Source organism: Carassius carassius, chromosome 5 (assembly GCF_963082965.1).
Source record: "Carassius carassius chromosome 5, fCarCar2.1, whole genome shotgun sequence".
Classification (NCBI taxonomy): domain Eukaryota; kingdom Metazoa; phylum Chordata; class Actinopteri; order Cypriniformes; family Cyprinidae; genus Carassius; species Carassius carassius.
Window position 1 is genome coordinate 32,742,946 of NC_081759.1, and position 14,961 is coordinate 32,757,906.

General features: G+C 39.9%; 2 protein-coding genes across 5 annotated transcripts; one reads left to right on the top strand and one right to left on the bottom strand.

Annotated features, from left to right (window-relative positions):
• Window positions 1–17: 17 nt before the first annotated feature.
• On the bottom strand, window positions 18–14,498 carry pou2af2 (POU class 2 homeobox associating factor 2). Of its 4 annotated transcripts, none has more exons than XM_059550764.1 (5): window positions 14,203–14,498; window positions 3,771–3,871; window positions 2,620–2,662; window positions 2,194–2,498; window positions 18–1,034 (listed from the first exon to the last, which is right to left on the bottom strand). In XM_059550764.1, the coding sequence occupies exons 3-5, from the start codon at window positions 2,624–2,626 to the stop codon at window positions 618–620; spliced, it is 729 nt and encodes a 242-aa protein (XP_059406747.1). In that variant the 5' UTR covers window positions 2,627–2,662; window positions 3,771–3,871; window positions 14,203–14,498; the 3' UTR covers window positions 18–617. The 4 variants fall into 4 exon arrangements, with proteins under 4 accessions (XP_059406747.1, XP_059406746.1, XP_059406745.1 ...); XM_059550763.1 differs by lacking the exon at window positions 14,203–14,498 and adding an exon at window positions 6,388–6,519; XM_059550762.1 differs by lacking the exon at window positions 14,203–14,498 and adding an exon at window positions 6,228–6,365.
• Window positions 7,091–14,349, top strand: gig2o (grass carp reovirus (GCRV)-induced gene 2o). The gene is made up of 3 exons (XM_059550768.1): window positions 7,091–7,215; window positions 7,305–7,395; window positions 13,638–14,349. The coding sequence occupies exons 2-3, from the start codon at window positions 7,306–7,308 to the stop codon at window positions 14,199–14,201; spliced, it is 654 nt and encodes a 217-aa protein (XP_059406751.1). The 5' UTR covers window positions 7,091–7,215; window position 7,305; the 3' UTR covers window positions 14,202–14,349.
• Window positions 14,499–14,961: the final 463 nt, after the last annotated feature.

Here is a 14,961-nt window from a genome sequence, read left to right on the forward strand (position 1 = left end):
GCTTGATAGATGTATGACTTATAAGAGATAAGTTGCCCGAATAAGATCAATTTGAACAGGCGATGCGTTTATGTCCTCATTCACTCATGTCACTAAGGGGGCCTTAACTTAACAACTCATTGGCGTCCTAACAACAGCACTTGTTCACACAGAAGTTTGTTCACTACAACGCCTATTCCGTTCTGTTTTATAAAGATAACACACTTCTTCAAGCCAAAACATGCTTTATTTTTTTTATATTGGCATTCGTGACAAAAGTCTAACATACTTGTTGTTGTTTTTTTTAATTTGCTAGTTATATATTGGTGACCAATCATTGAGGGCTTATGTTACAAGTGGAAATATAAGAAAGGAAAAAAGTTAGCATTGCCTTCTAATTCACTCTAGAGCGACTGGGCATGTAAAATGCATAATTAAACCTCGAATTAACTAAACTATCAGCACATACTTTGCTGTTTTCTTAAACAGTACAAACAGTTTAAAATGGTATATTGTGACCAGCATTTCTTGAGGTCATTTTTATGATGAACCTATATAATCTCCTTCTCTATAAGAATAAAGATGCTGTGTCATTGCAAAAGATTAGTCCACAGTCTTTGTATTGTCATTTAAGCCTCTTAAAAAGCCCTCCTAGTCTCATATGACAACCAGGGGCCAGTTCCATCATCTTTAGCCCAGGGTGTAGTGTCACTGAGAGACACCACTCCACCACTAGCCTCCTCTGAGGTGACGGGTGTCATCTTCACCACAGCCAGGTCTCCAGGTGTTGTCATGTACGGCGGGCAGGAGTAGCTGGAAGCAGAGGTGTATGATGCTGCCGGGTATGGGACATCTTCCAGGGGTTGTAGAGTATAAGCCTGAGAGCTGGATGGGATTGAGCTCCCGCTGCGCCCCGAGGATAGACGGTATGGAGAAGTACTGCCAGAGTCAGGCCCTCCCAGGGACGGCGAGTCTTCCACAGGGGCTGAACCCTCAGGACATATAACTTCTGACTGACCGACTGGTTCCTCCGATGGCTGATCCCAAGGGTCTCTCTGTAGTATAGAGAAACACCATTGCTTATTAATAATTTCATTAATATCGAAAGAAAACAGGTCAATAATGTGACGCTATTAATTTATTCAAAAAATGAATTGTGATATGTATTTTTGGGGCAAAATGTAAAAAATGTCAGAGTTATACAACTGAAGAAAAAGAAGAAGAGAAGTCTAATTTTAAAAAGAAAAAATTTATTAAGTAGTCTGACATAATCTTTTTATTATTATTCTTTGGAACAAAAAAATTTCAAATTCTGTGCTAATATATAAAAAAACTGTCTACAAAAACATGTGGCGTGACCCTTTTTATGTCATGGTTATGTCAGGTTGTACAATACTGTTCAAAAGCTTGGAGTCGGTAGGGTTTTTTAAAGTTTTGAAGGAAGCCTCTTTTGCTCATCAATGCAGTATTTATTTGACCAAAGATACAGCAAAAAGAGTAATATTGTGAAATAGTATGAAATTTTTTTTTTAAATGTATTTATATATTTAATATATACATGTAATTTATCTCTGTGATACAAAGCTACATTTTCACCATCATTATCAGCATCCTTCAGAAATCATTCTAATCGATCTGATTTGGTGCTCAAGAAGCATTTTTTTATCATTAATAATGTTGAAAAAGGTTTTGCTGCTTGGCATTTTTGTGGAAGCTGTGATACACTTTCTTCTGAATTATTTGATGAATGTAAAGTTTAAAAGAACACCATTTATTTGGAATGGAAATCTTATGAATATCCTTAATGTCACTTTGATCAATTGAATGTGTCCTAGAAATTAAAGTATTACAATAAAAGTAATAATTTCTGACCCCAAATTTTTGAATGGTAATGTTAAAAAAAACATGATATTCATGATTAATATTTACAAATTCAATAATATGTATGATACAATAATTTTTTTAAATGTACTTGAAAACAATGTTTAAGATGTGTACACACACATATATCCAAGGGTTAAGGACTTTTTTCCCCTTTTATTTATTTATTTTGGAGCTATTGAATTGAAACGGTTTCTGTTTTCATTACCATATGAAACCTACATGAACACAAACAGAACTTAAAAGATGAGTTTTGGAGATTTTTATTTTTCATGGAAACTCTTCATCTTCATCTTTGACCCCAAAAATATCAGTTGTAGGAAGTGTAAATACCAAGTGCAAGTGTGAAGATGTATCTCCAGACAGACTTGGTAGTAGTGTTGGTAGTGCAGATGGTGGAAACAGTGACCCTCCGCTGGTGGTATAAGATGTTGGCCCTCTGTAATCTCCATATGAATCAGGAGTGTAGTAGCTGTCGATGAAGGAAGGATAAGTGGAGGGATGGTCGTACGAGAAGGCCTTGCTTCCCAGCGCCGAAGAGTAAGTGTCTGGGGAGTACTGCTTCATGGGATGGCAGAGCTCTGAGTCTGGGAGGAAGGATCTTCTCATACTGTAGTAACCAGGAAGCATATGCGACCCTGCAAGAGAAAGCAGGAAATTCTGTTAACTCCCTGATTCAAGATGAATTAGCCTCTCACTGAGCACACCTGACTATCTAATTAGATCTAGGACTGTATAAGCATTACCAGACGGACTCACCAGGCATTGGCACAAAAGCTGGCTGAGAGGAACTGCTGCTCGTCTGAAAACCAAAAACGTTAGAGCGTCAGTTGACACTAACACAGGCTGTCTATGTATGTGTGTTTCTCATAAACTTCACTTAGGAAGACAGCGTGTAATGAATCTCCCCACAATGTAAAGGCAAAGAGAAACACAGAACCCCCTTTGGGCTGCTTTCTATTTGCCTGATTTACAGCCAGTGAGAATATGGAGAAAAAGAGAGGAAGGCGCAAGTTTTAGTGCTTGTTCTGTTGAAAGCCAGGCAAATCATGTGGGAGGATATTTGAATATGATTTGCCAGTGTCACAACAGCGTTCCCCCCTCGCTCTGAATGTACACTTCCCTCCGGTGGAGTGTGTACTCTTCTCATGAGATTTTGCCACAAGGATCTAAAGAAATCATTGGATGACTGGGAACATATCCCAGTTGAGTCTGCAACGTGCCGGAGAAGAACGCAGTGGAATTAAGTTAATTTGTTTAGTAGATATCATTCTTTGTTAGAGACTCACAGTCAATTCATGCCGCATTCTGTAAAGGGAATTCTTATCATAGGTAACTATTTATTTCTATAAAGAACTAGTGCTTTTTATTAATCATGTAGAATATGTAATGTGTATCTCTATGCTAGACTGTTGTTCAGATATATATTGAGGCCAACCACCTCGTCTGAGGCATTTGCATGAACCAACTGGCCCATTAGTTTCAATAAGGACAGAAAACAAAACAACAGCAGACAACAACCTGCAGCCAGAGTTCACTTGAGCACAAGGACTGTCTGTTCTTTTGTATTTTGTCGCAAATCCCTCAGTGATAACCTCGGTTAAGGCTTGGGTTTAACCGTCTACTGGTAACAATACCTGTCTGTGCCCTTTCAGGAAGGTAGATCTGATTTTGGCAGGTGTGCCTGATATTTATCACAAAAAAAAGTAACAAGGACATGACTAGCTTGGATGCGCTAAACCGTGTGGCTGTGTGAGAGATATCTTACACTTTATACTTAAATTTGTTTGTATGTTATATTCAGATACTGTCTGTTGTATAAAGACAGAGTAAATAACTTATGGTTATGGGATTATCAAGATAATATGCGAGAAAATCAGACCAGGTGGTTAGAATAATGGCTAACTTACACTGAATCGGGGTGCATTTGTCTGTCGTAATCGCTTCTCTGCAAGAAGATCTTTGACCGTATGCTTGACTCTGACACCTTGGTATACTCTCTTGGAATACTCTGTGGGGAGAAAGAAATGTATTTACAAATGTTTATGGCATTAAGAAATAAAGTATAACAAAGCACTACAAAGATCATGTTTATATAATCATAGATCATGTATAAAATAGTGCAAAGTAAAAATGCCATGCTTTCACGAACCTTCTGGTTAATCTAATTTTCTTTGAATAACCAGGAATAAATGTTCAAAATGACTATGTATTTATGTAAATACAACTGTTCCAAAAGCTTTCCACATTGATGGAAGTCTTTTTTGTGATAAAAAGAATATCACAAGGGCATATCTCTTTTGATAAAATTAAAATAATTTCACAGTAAGGCTGTTTTAAGTATCTTTTACATAATTTCACACAAAGAATGCTGAGTATTAACTACTAGTTTCATAGTCATAATGTAATATTTTTGAAGTCATTGTAAATAGTTATTAGTTTTATTTTATATCGTTTAAATCAATGATGAATCATGAATTGTTATACCTAAACATATGCAACCATGCTGATAGTTTGGCTTTATTGAAGATTTTTTGTTTGTCTTGATTTTCAATGTGATTATACTCAATATATAGGTAACCCCAGAAACTCTTATTCAAGGGGTTTTGAATCTGCACTGAAAAACTAAAAATCATGTAGAAACAATTTATTACTCAGAAATTGTTAGTAAATTCAACAATTACCTACCAAGAAATTGCGATTAATAGATTGAATAAAAATTATGAATTACAAAGACTGAAAAATCTACTCTAATAATTGTTTTATTTACAACTTCAATAACAAAACTTCAAAACTTATCACAGTGCTTTCTTCTGACCTTTATATTAATATCCAGTAATACAGACATAAGCAAACTGAATTACTGTCGATTGAAACTTTTTGTTTTGATTAAAACTTTATAATTATTAAACAATTTTTTTTTTACACTATAAAATATTTTAAGGTTATTGTAATTAGACTGTGAATGAAATTTCTTAGACCATGTACAACAGAGGTTCTTGAAATAAAGTCTTCATGCAAATAGGATCTATAAAATGTGTTAAATATAAACATATATGTGTTTTAAACAGTTTGTATTTCTTATAAGTCCATACGTTTATACCACTCAAGAAATTGATTCATGGTCTTAAGTTTTCTTTTGTTGAGAGCATTGTTTAGGGCTGTAAACTGTGAGTAAAGCAGGTGTAATGCACTGTAAGTGCTCTTGATTAACCACTGTGCATGGAGTTTAATCATTTACATGGAATATAAACATTGTTAGAGTTAATTTCTTCATCTACTTAGTGGAGATTACATTCCTGTAGAGCAGTACAACTCTGTTCAAACATTACCCACTCAGGGGCTTATACATTTCAATAGAAAAAAACACAAGTAAAATGTGTATCTCTAGATTCAGAATTCCTGCTGTAAATCTTTCAATGTAAAGTAACTGGGAGCACACACTTATGTTCACACCCAAGCCTGAGGAAAAATCATTGCAAAACATTTAGTGTTAAACACACAACATTATAGCTTATGTAGTATTGACATAGTTTTAGATCTTAAGGTTTCAAATTCAGATCCTTAGGCAAACAGAAGTTCTCAGCGATAGACTAATATCTTTCTCAGACACACACCTGTGGTTTAAGGTGTGCACACACAGTCGTTTAGCCCGATGTCATAATCCACCCCTTAACAGCCATAAATGACAGTACTTGACATATAGAAAGAGACAAGAGAGGACTTGAAATGCTAACTGTTGTGGGATAGATGGCAGAAAACGACTACATTTAATCATATATTTAATACACACTTCGGTCTCTAAGAAGACTGTTATAATCACCTGACTCAAAACAAATTCTTAGAAAACAAAAGAGTGTCAAAAACAATGATGTACACACATAATTATTATTAATTTTTGTTTATTTACCATTCCTGTTAGCCTTTAACAAGAAATTACGTTTATCACAACTTAGTTTATGAAAACCCCCATTTCCAAAGCACTTATTTGCACGTGTCAGTTGTTATACAGATTGTAAAAATGTATTTAAAGTTTCTTTTAATTTCTTTATTTTTTATGTTTTACGTCTTTAAAAGATAGATTTAGGCTTTATGTTTTATATATAGCCCACATTTAGATGAAAACAGCGAAGAAATATGGTATTAGGTTATATACAAATATATAGCCTACAAATATGCTTTTGTCGACATATACTTTTAAAACAAATTTAATCATAATTTACGAATAGCCTACCTACGTGAGCACATTTAATGTAAATGTAGCTACTTCTCCAACAGTAACGCGTTACAAATTAAACATCGAAACAAAATTTAATATAGGCTAGTATATGAAAAAAAAAATCACGTACAATCTCAATAACTCTCACCTGTCTCCATCATAATTTTAGCGGAGCGCTGTGAGGTTTCTCAGGTCTTCAGTTTTGTTTTCTGTTCCAGCAGAACTCATACACCACGTTCATTATATAAAAGGAAGAAAGAAGATTTAAAAAGCTAAGTAGACATATATGTATGATCAATCTCACGCACCTCTATTCATACCCTTCACATGGCTTCGCTTGTGAAGCCTTCATCATTTGGTTAAATGCAAATAAATGGCTTGGAGACGTTTCTTAATAATTTGCATCTACTGTAGACCAGGGTACACTATTGAAGCTGCACTGTTGAAAAAAATATGGAGAGTGTGACTGCGAGGAAAATGAGGAAGAAAAAAGAGGAAGGTCATTTTTCCTACAGTACCACATTAGGATGAAGACAAGTGAAAATATCTAAAAATCCAAAATCTCTGCTCTCGGGGGATTTTTTTTTTCTTAAACAAGGAGGCCCCGTGTCAAAAACTTTCCTTTCGGAGGAAATAAGGAGGGATATGGGGTACCCTGGTGGATATGCTATGTAAAGACTGGTTTAAAACCCAGGAATGGATTATTCTGCTTGTCACCACTGGATAATAATAGCTAAATAAAATAAAGGATATAGCAAAAAAAAATTTAAGAACGAAGTTAGTTTCATTAACATTTTACGTTAAACCAAAGTTATAGTCTAAAGGAAGGGTTAATTAAATCAAATGAAGTTTCAGAAAGGCAAAGATGTCCCAGAGGGACTTTAGCCTATCTGTAAGAATTTACTTTATATGGCTTAATTTAAAGTTGTCATGAGGATGTTAAACATTGTGGTTCATTTAGAAATGTAATGATAACCAAGAGCCACTTTTTATAAAACATCTAGGTCTAGAAAACATCCTTGGTGTTTAATGGTATTTAGGATAGCAAAAGGAAACCTAGAATTTTTTTCTTTCTTTTCTTATGCAACGAAATCGAAAGTAGAACGTTACCGGTGGCAAAGAAGATCCTGAAGGAGGTGAGCAAATATGAGTAGATTTTAAAAATAAAACATCGTTTTAGTGGGTGTAGGCTATATATTAATTTAATCTTCGTATTCAATCTTAGAATGGAGAGAGGGGTGTCTTTCTTTGGATGGAAAGCTTTTAAAGACGGCACTAAATCTCTGTCCGAGAACCAGGAACCGGAGTCAGGCCGTGTATATCCCTCTGGGCTTCTTCGTAAATGGGTCACACTTAGCTTCCTCCCGCCCGAAAACGGGCGAAGCCTTAAAATTGTACTTTACTTTTTCCCAGGATAACCAATCATATATATTTTTGTTCTATAATGTTTTCTGATTATTATTTAGAATTTTTAGAATTTTTTATGATACTTTGCATTAATTATATAATTTTTATGAGCTATTTTTTCCATTAGAATTAATATATCATTTTTTATTTTATATTTATTTAAAAAAAATTTCAATAAATGCAGCATTTCACATCAAAATAGAGTGCCAGCCTAAAAAAAAAAAAATGTTCCAGGAGAAGAACTTCATCTAGTGGCTTTAAAAAATAGCCACTTTTGTGTAATGTCCTGTACCAGCCTGTAGGCTGCTATAGCTTCCTATATATCCTATATAGAAAGGCTTTTTGATTCCTTTTGTTGTTTTAGACATGATATCTCTATCTTATTCGTTTTTTTTTTAATTTAGATATACATTTAGATATTCTAAAAGATGATTACTTTATTTTTTTAACAAAAATGTTTAGATAAGTATCAGGTTTTGCATTATGATTACAATCAAAGTATAGCATTTGGTTAGAAAGGGAACACAATGCAAACATTTTTGTTACTCAGTATTTGATTATTCAAATAATTGAACAAAATAAGGGATGGTTAGTGATAATTCAAAACACGTTATACAGACATTTAGCAAAAAATTTGTATTTTTTATTAATTTTAATTCAATAAGTAATAACTTCATAAGGGAACAGCAATTATGATCGAACAGAAATAAACATAAAATAACAACAGCAAACAATCATTATCAAACTCTAGGTTAAAAAATGAAATGTTAATAATAATAATAATAATATTAATAAACATTACAAACATTTTAACTATATACATACAAACTGTATTTATTTTATTTATTGTTGAATATGGAATATATATCAGGAACTCATATACTAAAATAAAAACAAACAATAATTATCAAACCGTAAATTTAATAAAAAAAATAAATATGGTAATAATAATAATGCTACATATTATTTGAAATATATACATACAAATTGTAGCCTAATTGTTTTACTAATTACTGCAGAAGTCACAGATAGTGACAAAGTGCTTCTTGCAGACTGGAAGTTTGCATTTTTTGCAAATAGTGCTGGTTTTAACATCTTCCGGCCAGCACATTTGGCACCTTTTTCTTTTGTCCGCTTGTCGATGTACCAGTCTGCACGCACCGGCAGACGAGGCAGCTGTAGGTGGACCGGATGATGAGGAAGACGAGGCAGCTGTAGGTGGACCGGCCGACGAGGCAGCTGTAGGTGGACCGGCCGACGAGGCAGCTGTAGGTGGACCGGCCGACGAGGCAGCTGTAGGTGGACCGGCCGATGAGGCAGCTGTAGGTGGACCGGCCGATGAGGCAGCTGTAGGTGGACCGGCCGATGAGGCAGCTGTAGGTGGACCGGCCGATGAGGAAGATGAGGCAGCTGTAGGTGGACCGGCCGATGAGGCAGCTGTAGGTGGACCGGCCGACGAGGCAGCTGTAGGTGGACCGGCCGATGAGGCAGCTGTAGGTGGACCGGCCGACGAGGCAGCTGTAGGTGGACCGGCCGACGAGGCAGCTGTAGGTGGACCGGCCGACGAGGCAGCTGTAGGTGGACCGGCCGATGAGGCAGCTGTAGGTGGACCGGCCGACGAGGCAGCTGTAGGTGGACCGGCCGATGAGGCAGCTGTAGGTGGACCGGCCGATGAGGCAGCTGTAGGTGGACCGGCCGACGAGGCAGCTGTAGGTGGACCGGCCGATGAGGCAGCTGTAGGTGGACCGGCCGACGAGGCAGCTGTAGGTGGACCGGCCGACGAGGCAGCTGTAGGTGGACCGGCCGACGAGGCAGCTGTAGGTGGACCGGCCGACGAGGCAGCTGTAGGTGGACCGGCCGAAGAGGCAGCTGTAGGTGGACCGGCCGACGAGGCAGCTGTAGGTGGACCGGCCGACGAGGCAGCTGTAGGTGGACCGGCCGGCGAGGCAGCTGTAGGTGGACCGGCCGACGAGGCAGCTGTAGGTGGACCGGCCGATGAGGCAGCTGTAGGTGGACCGGCCGACGAGGCAGCTGTAGGTGGACCGGCCGACGAGGCAGCTGTAGGTGGACCGGCCGACGAGGCAGCTGTAGGTGGACCGGCCGATGAGGCAGCTGTAGGTGGACCGGCCGACGAGGCAGCTGTAGGTGGACCGGCCGACGAGGCAGCTGTAGGTGGACCGGCCGGCGAGGCAGCTGTAGGTGGACCGGCCGATGAGGCAGCTGTAGGTGGACCGGCCGACGAGGCAGCTGTAGGTGGAACGGCCGACGAGGCAGCTGTAGGTGGACCGGCCGACGAGGCAGCAGTAGGTGGACCGGCCGACGAGGCAGCTGTAGGTGGACCGGCCGATGAGGCAGCTGTAGGTGGACCGGCCGACGAGGCAGCTGTAGGTGGACCGGCCGACGAGGCAGCTGTAGGTGGACCGGCCGACGAGGCAGCTGTAGGTGGACCGGCCGACGAGGCAGCTGTAGGTGGACCGGCCGATGAGGAAGATGAGGCAGCTGTAGGTGGACCGGCCGATGAGGAAGATGAGGCAGCTGTAGGTGGACCGGCCGATGAGGCAGCTGTAGGTGGACCGGCCGATGAGGCAGCTGTAGGTGGACCGGCCGATGAGGCAGCTGTAGGTGGACCGGCCGACGAGGCAGCTGTAGGTGGACCGGCCGATGAGGCAGCTGTAGGTGGACCGGCCGACGAGGCAGCTGTAGGTGGACCGGCCGACGAGGCAGCTGTAGGTGGACCGGCCGACGAGGCAGCTGTAGGTGGACCGGCCGATGAGGCAGCTGTAGGTGGACCGGCCGACGAGGCAGCTGTAGGTGGACCGGCCGATGAGGCAGCTGTAGGTGGACCGGCCGATGAGGCAGCTGTAGGTGGACCGGCCGACGAGGCAGCTGTAGGTGGACCGGCCGACGAGGCAGCTGTAGGTGGACCGGCCGATGAGGAAGATGAGGCAGCTGTAGGTGGACCGGCCGATGAGGAAGATGAGGCAGCTGTAGGTGGACCGGCCGATGAGGCAGCTGTAGGTGGACCGGCCGATGAGGCAGACAAGGAAGACGAGGGACCAGCTTCCTCATCTCTAGAGTCCTTTACGCTTTTTAGGATGCTCACAGAGGCCGGTGTTCGAGGAATGTGCGGACGCCTTTTCATGAATGGGTAGACCAGCGCTTTCCCCAGCTCCTGGAGAAAAATCCGCCTCTTGTAGCTTTTCTGCTGCCCCCAGGTTGGATTAATCTCCCTCCATAGAACAAAGGAGTTGTAGGCCGAGACATCCAGGATGTTAAAAAAGATAGCCATGGGCCAACGAGCTGTTTTTCGGGCACAGGTGTATGTTGCAACAATCTGTAATATTACACAAACATGTACAACATTTTAGTAAATCTATTTTATAATGCAATTTACTTTTTTCTCAATACATTTCAAGTTCAATTTATCATTTATCTTAGAATATAAGTAATTATTGTACAATTATTTTTAGCATTGAACAAATACCACATACCTTGTCTAGATTATCGACTCCTCCTTTGGTGGCATTGTAATCTAGAATCATCATGGGCTTTCTGTCTTCGCGGTCACTCACTCCTGCATTATTATGCATGGTGCTCATCAGAATCACATTCTTCTTTTTTTTGGGGGAGTACGACACGATGGTGTGTGTCTCAGTGAATCCAAAAAGTGAAGAATGAAGTGGCCTGTTTTGCATTGTGACCAATGCACTTGGGAGCTCCGCTCTGTTCTTCCTTACAGTGCCCAGCATCCTTATTTTTCTTTGCAGGAGCTCTGTACCAAGTGCATAAGACGTGAAAAAATTGTCACACATGACAATGTGCCCCTTCAGATCGTGTACCAGGTCAAGCACCACACGTTTGCCCAGATGTTGTTCCCTTTGTGCTCCTTCCGGTTTACCCGTGTAGACCTGCATGTTGTGGCTGTAGCTGGATTTTGCGTCGCAGGCTGCCCATATTTTCAGGCCATATTTAGCCGGTTTGCTTGGCATATATTGTTTAAATTGGCACCGGCCTCTGAATCCAATCAAACATTCATCCACTGTGACATACATGCCTGGATTATACATCAGGGGAAGCCTTTCCACCCATTTGTCCCACAGTTCACGGATGGGTGCCAGCTTGTCGGTTTCTTTTCTTTGCCTTCTGGTTGTTTTGTCATCAAAACGAATAACACCAGACAATTTGATAAAATCTTTGAGAGGCATGGTGGCCCGAAAAATAGCTCTCCCCATCTCACCCATCCCACAGGCTTCGTGTTGATTCTCCGTTTGATTTCATAACACCAGCAAGAATCAAAAGACCCATGAAAGCTTCTAATTCAGCCCAGTCAAGCTTTTTCCACTGATCGCCATAAACTCTGTTCCCCTCCATATTTGTCATGGTAACTAAGATGGTCTGAATAGAGCGTGGGAAAAACAATTCAAAAGTTGACTTGATATCCTCAGCTCTTGAAATCGCATACCTTGTGGGCCCAGGTCTCTTTCTGATGATCTCCTCTGATCGTGCTCTTCCTGGAGTTTGTAGTGGAGGAGAAGAACTCCAAATTATTTCCCCATTTTTAGATTGGAATGATGGATCTCCCTGAGGGCCTTCCTCCTCTGAATCATCCTCTGATGGCTGATCATCTGTCACCTGAAACTCTGGGTCAACCTCTAAAGCATCCTCTGTGCCTGAAGAGTCATCATCTTCACTAAAGGCTTCATTGTCACTTGCCTGAAGCAAGAATTGCAGGGTCTCTTCAGCTGTATATCTCCTTGACATTTTTGCTGAAGAATGAATTGTGCTGTGGTAGCAGGTTGAGGGGAAAGTGACTGTTTTATAAACATATACTCTGATTGGTGTGGTGGTTACCGGTGGGGGGGGGGCAATCTTGATTCTTTGATCTAACCAGTAGCCACGGTAGCAGGCAGGGGAGGAAATGTTGTTTTATAAACAAATACTGTGATTAGCCTGGAGAGAGTGAGAGAGTGTGTGTGTGTGTGTGTGTGTGTGTGTGTGTGTGTGTGTCTGTATGTCTGTGTCTGTAAGAGAGAGGATAAGAATATCTTTTGGATTTTAAATTATTTATGATTTATTTATGATTATTTATGTGTATGCGAGCGTTTCATTTATTGATTTTATTTTACATTCTCAAAATTTGTTCTGTTGCAGTCTAACAGTACATTTTCTCTCTCTCTCTCTCTCTCTCTCTCTCTCTCTCTCTCTGTGTGTGTGTGTGTATTTGAGCAAGATTTGTTTTCATTTATTGATTTTATTTTCCATATTCTATAAATTTGCTGTTGCGGTCTTGCCTTATCTCTCTCTCTCTCTCTCTCTGTGTGTGTGTGTGTGTGTGTGTGTGTATTTGCATTTGAGCGAGATGTTTTTTTTTATTTATTGATTTTATTTTGCATATTCAAAAAAATTTGCTGTTGCAGTCAGTTAATCTCTCTATCTCTCTCTCTCTCTCTGTGTGTGTGTGTGTGTGTATGTGTGAGTGAATGTGTGTGTGTGTGTGTGTGTGTGTTGCATTTGAGCGAGAGTCTTTTGTATTTTTTATTTATTTATTTTTGCATATTCTCAAAATTTGCTGTTGCAGTCTTACCAGTCTCTCTCTCTCTCTCTCTCTCTCTCTCTCTCTGTGTGTGTGTGTGTGTGTGTGTGTGTGTGTGTGTGCATTTGAGCAAGTTTTTTTTTTTCATTTATTGATTTTATGTGGAATATTCTACAAATTTGCTGTTGCAGTCGCCAGTTTATCTGTGTATGTGTGTGTGTGTTTGTGTGCGTGGGTGTGTGTGTGTGTGTGTGTGGGGGGGGGTCTTATTTGCACTCTTGATGTTCTAGAGTGTCACCCCTTCATTGCTGTACACTTTTTTTCAGCACAGTTGCTGATCTGTAGCTTGTACCACCAAAAGTTTCTCTGAGTTTTCCTATTTTTTCGTATTTCCCATTCATTTCCTATGTCGCCCGTTTTCGGGCGGGAGGAAGCTAAGTGTGACTTTTTTTTTTACGACCCTTTAACATATCAGAATCATCTCCTTGATTGTTTTGTGTGTTCATATAGGTAATACAACAAAAGTCACCAAGTTTCATCCCCATCCGATGAAGCAAAAAAATTAAACATTTCAAAACGTTCAAGTTTTCGCCCGTTTTCGGGCGAAGAAGCCCAGAGGGATATACAATGTTCCACGGCACACATTTGACAAAAGCCAAAACCATCATTGATAAAGGATTTAAACCATCCAAAGATGGAATGCTGGGCCCCGGGGTTTATGTCAGTCGTAACATTGAGAAAGCCAAATGTTACCCGCATAATACTGACAAGAAGGACAAAGTCGTTTTCAAACTGAGGGTTCGTGTGGGGAAAGTGAAGAAAATAGACTGTAACAATCATCCTCTCCAGAAATCGTGGCACCTCAACGGGTACGACTGCGCGTGGGTTCCACCAGACAGCAACATCTCCTTCATCAAGTCTGGTCGCGAGGAGGACTGCGTGTGGGACCCCAAGCGCATCAGCGTGGTTGACGTGGCGTGCTGTGTGGATGACGCTAAACGCTGGGAGCTTCGACGGATGATTCGCAAAAAGACGAAAACCGAAGGCTGCGATCTGTGCAAACTCGACGCTTGTGATGGCCATGATATTAAGCCGTGCTGGGAGTGCCAGGAAGACATCTGCCCTTTTCAGGGAGAACACATGTGCAAAGGCAGAAGGTTTAGAGAAAGAGACACAATGTAACTCTGTATCTGTTAGATTATGAACATGAAAAGGTCCCCAGACCTCCGTATTTCTGACATCTGTGTTAATGTGTATATTTTTGTAGCCTATTTAATTTATGTAGACTAAATACTTGTGCCATTTATCTCTCTGTGGTTTGTAATCGTGTAAATTGCAAGTTTAAATATCAATTAAAAAATAGTTGTTTCACATTATGTAATTAGGCTAATGTTATTATGATGAACTGATCTGTTGAATTGTTGAATTTATTGTCTCTGGTGTTTATTTATTAATTAATTTTTTTTCTCTGATATCACTTTAATCACTCAAAATCTCAAATTTATACTTTGTTGCCCATTAAAAAAGAAAGGAGAAAAAACTGACTTATAGGCAGGAAAGGAATAGCCCAATTCAAACTACATTTTATTCTTAAAACTACATACAGTAGGCTACATTAGGCCTGCATGTTTTATTTTTATTGTATTTAGGATTTTAAACATTTTTAATAATCTTACATTCTTGTTATTATACTTAACAGTTAAAATGGTTTTATCCGGTTCCGGCAATGAAATAAGATATCAATAATACTAGCAATTTGTCTACAGATATTTAGTAGGCTATTTCAAATTTAAAATGGCTTTTTTAGGCCAACCTTAAATTTTAAGTTTAAATTAACGAAATGTTGTCCCTTTTTGAAGGAGATTTGAATATATATATATATATATATATATATATATATATATATATATATATATATAGGCTATAAAACTCCTCACTAACT

Excerpts from the sequence above, each read along its gene's own strand:
- pou2af2 (XM_059550762.1), bottom strand. Across the intron at positions 2,663-3,770 it reads CAAATGCACCCCGATTCAGT|ACGAGCAGCAGTTCCTCTCA; the intron begins GTAAGTTAGCCA and ends TTTGGTTTTCAG. Across the intron at positions 1,035-2,193 it reads CATCTTCACACTTGCACTTG|AGAGACCCTTGGGATCAGCC; the intron begins GTATTTACACTT and ends TCTATACTACAG.
- gig2o (XM_059550768.1), top strand. The coding sequence starts at position 7,306 with ATGGAGAGAGGGGTGTCTTTCTTTGGATGGAAAGCTTTTAAAGACGGC. Across the intron at positions 7,396-13,637 it reads AGGAACCGGAGTCAGGCCGT|GGATATACAATGTTCCACGG; the intron begins GTATATCCCTCT and ends AGAAGCCCAGAG.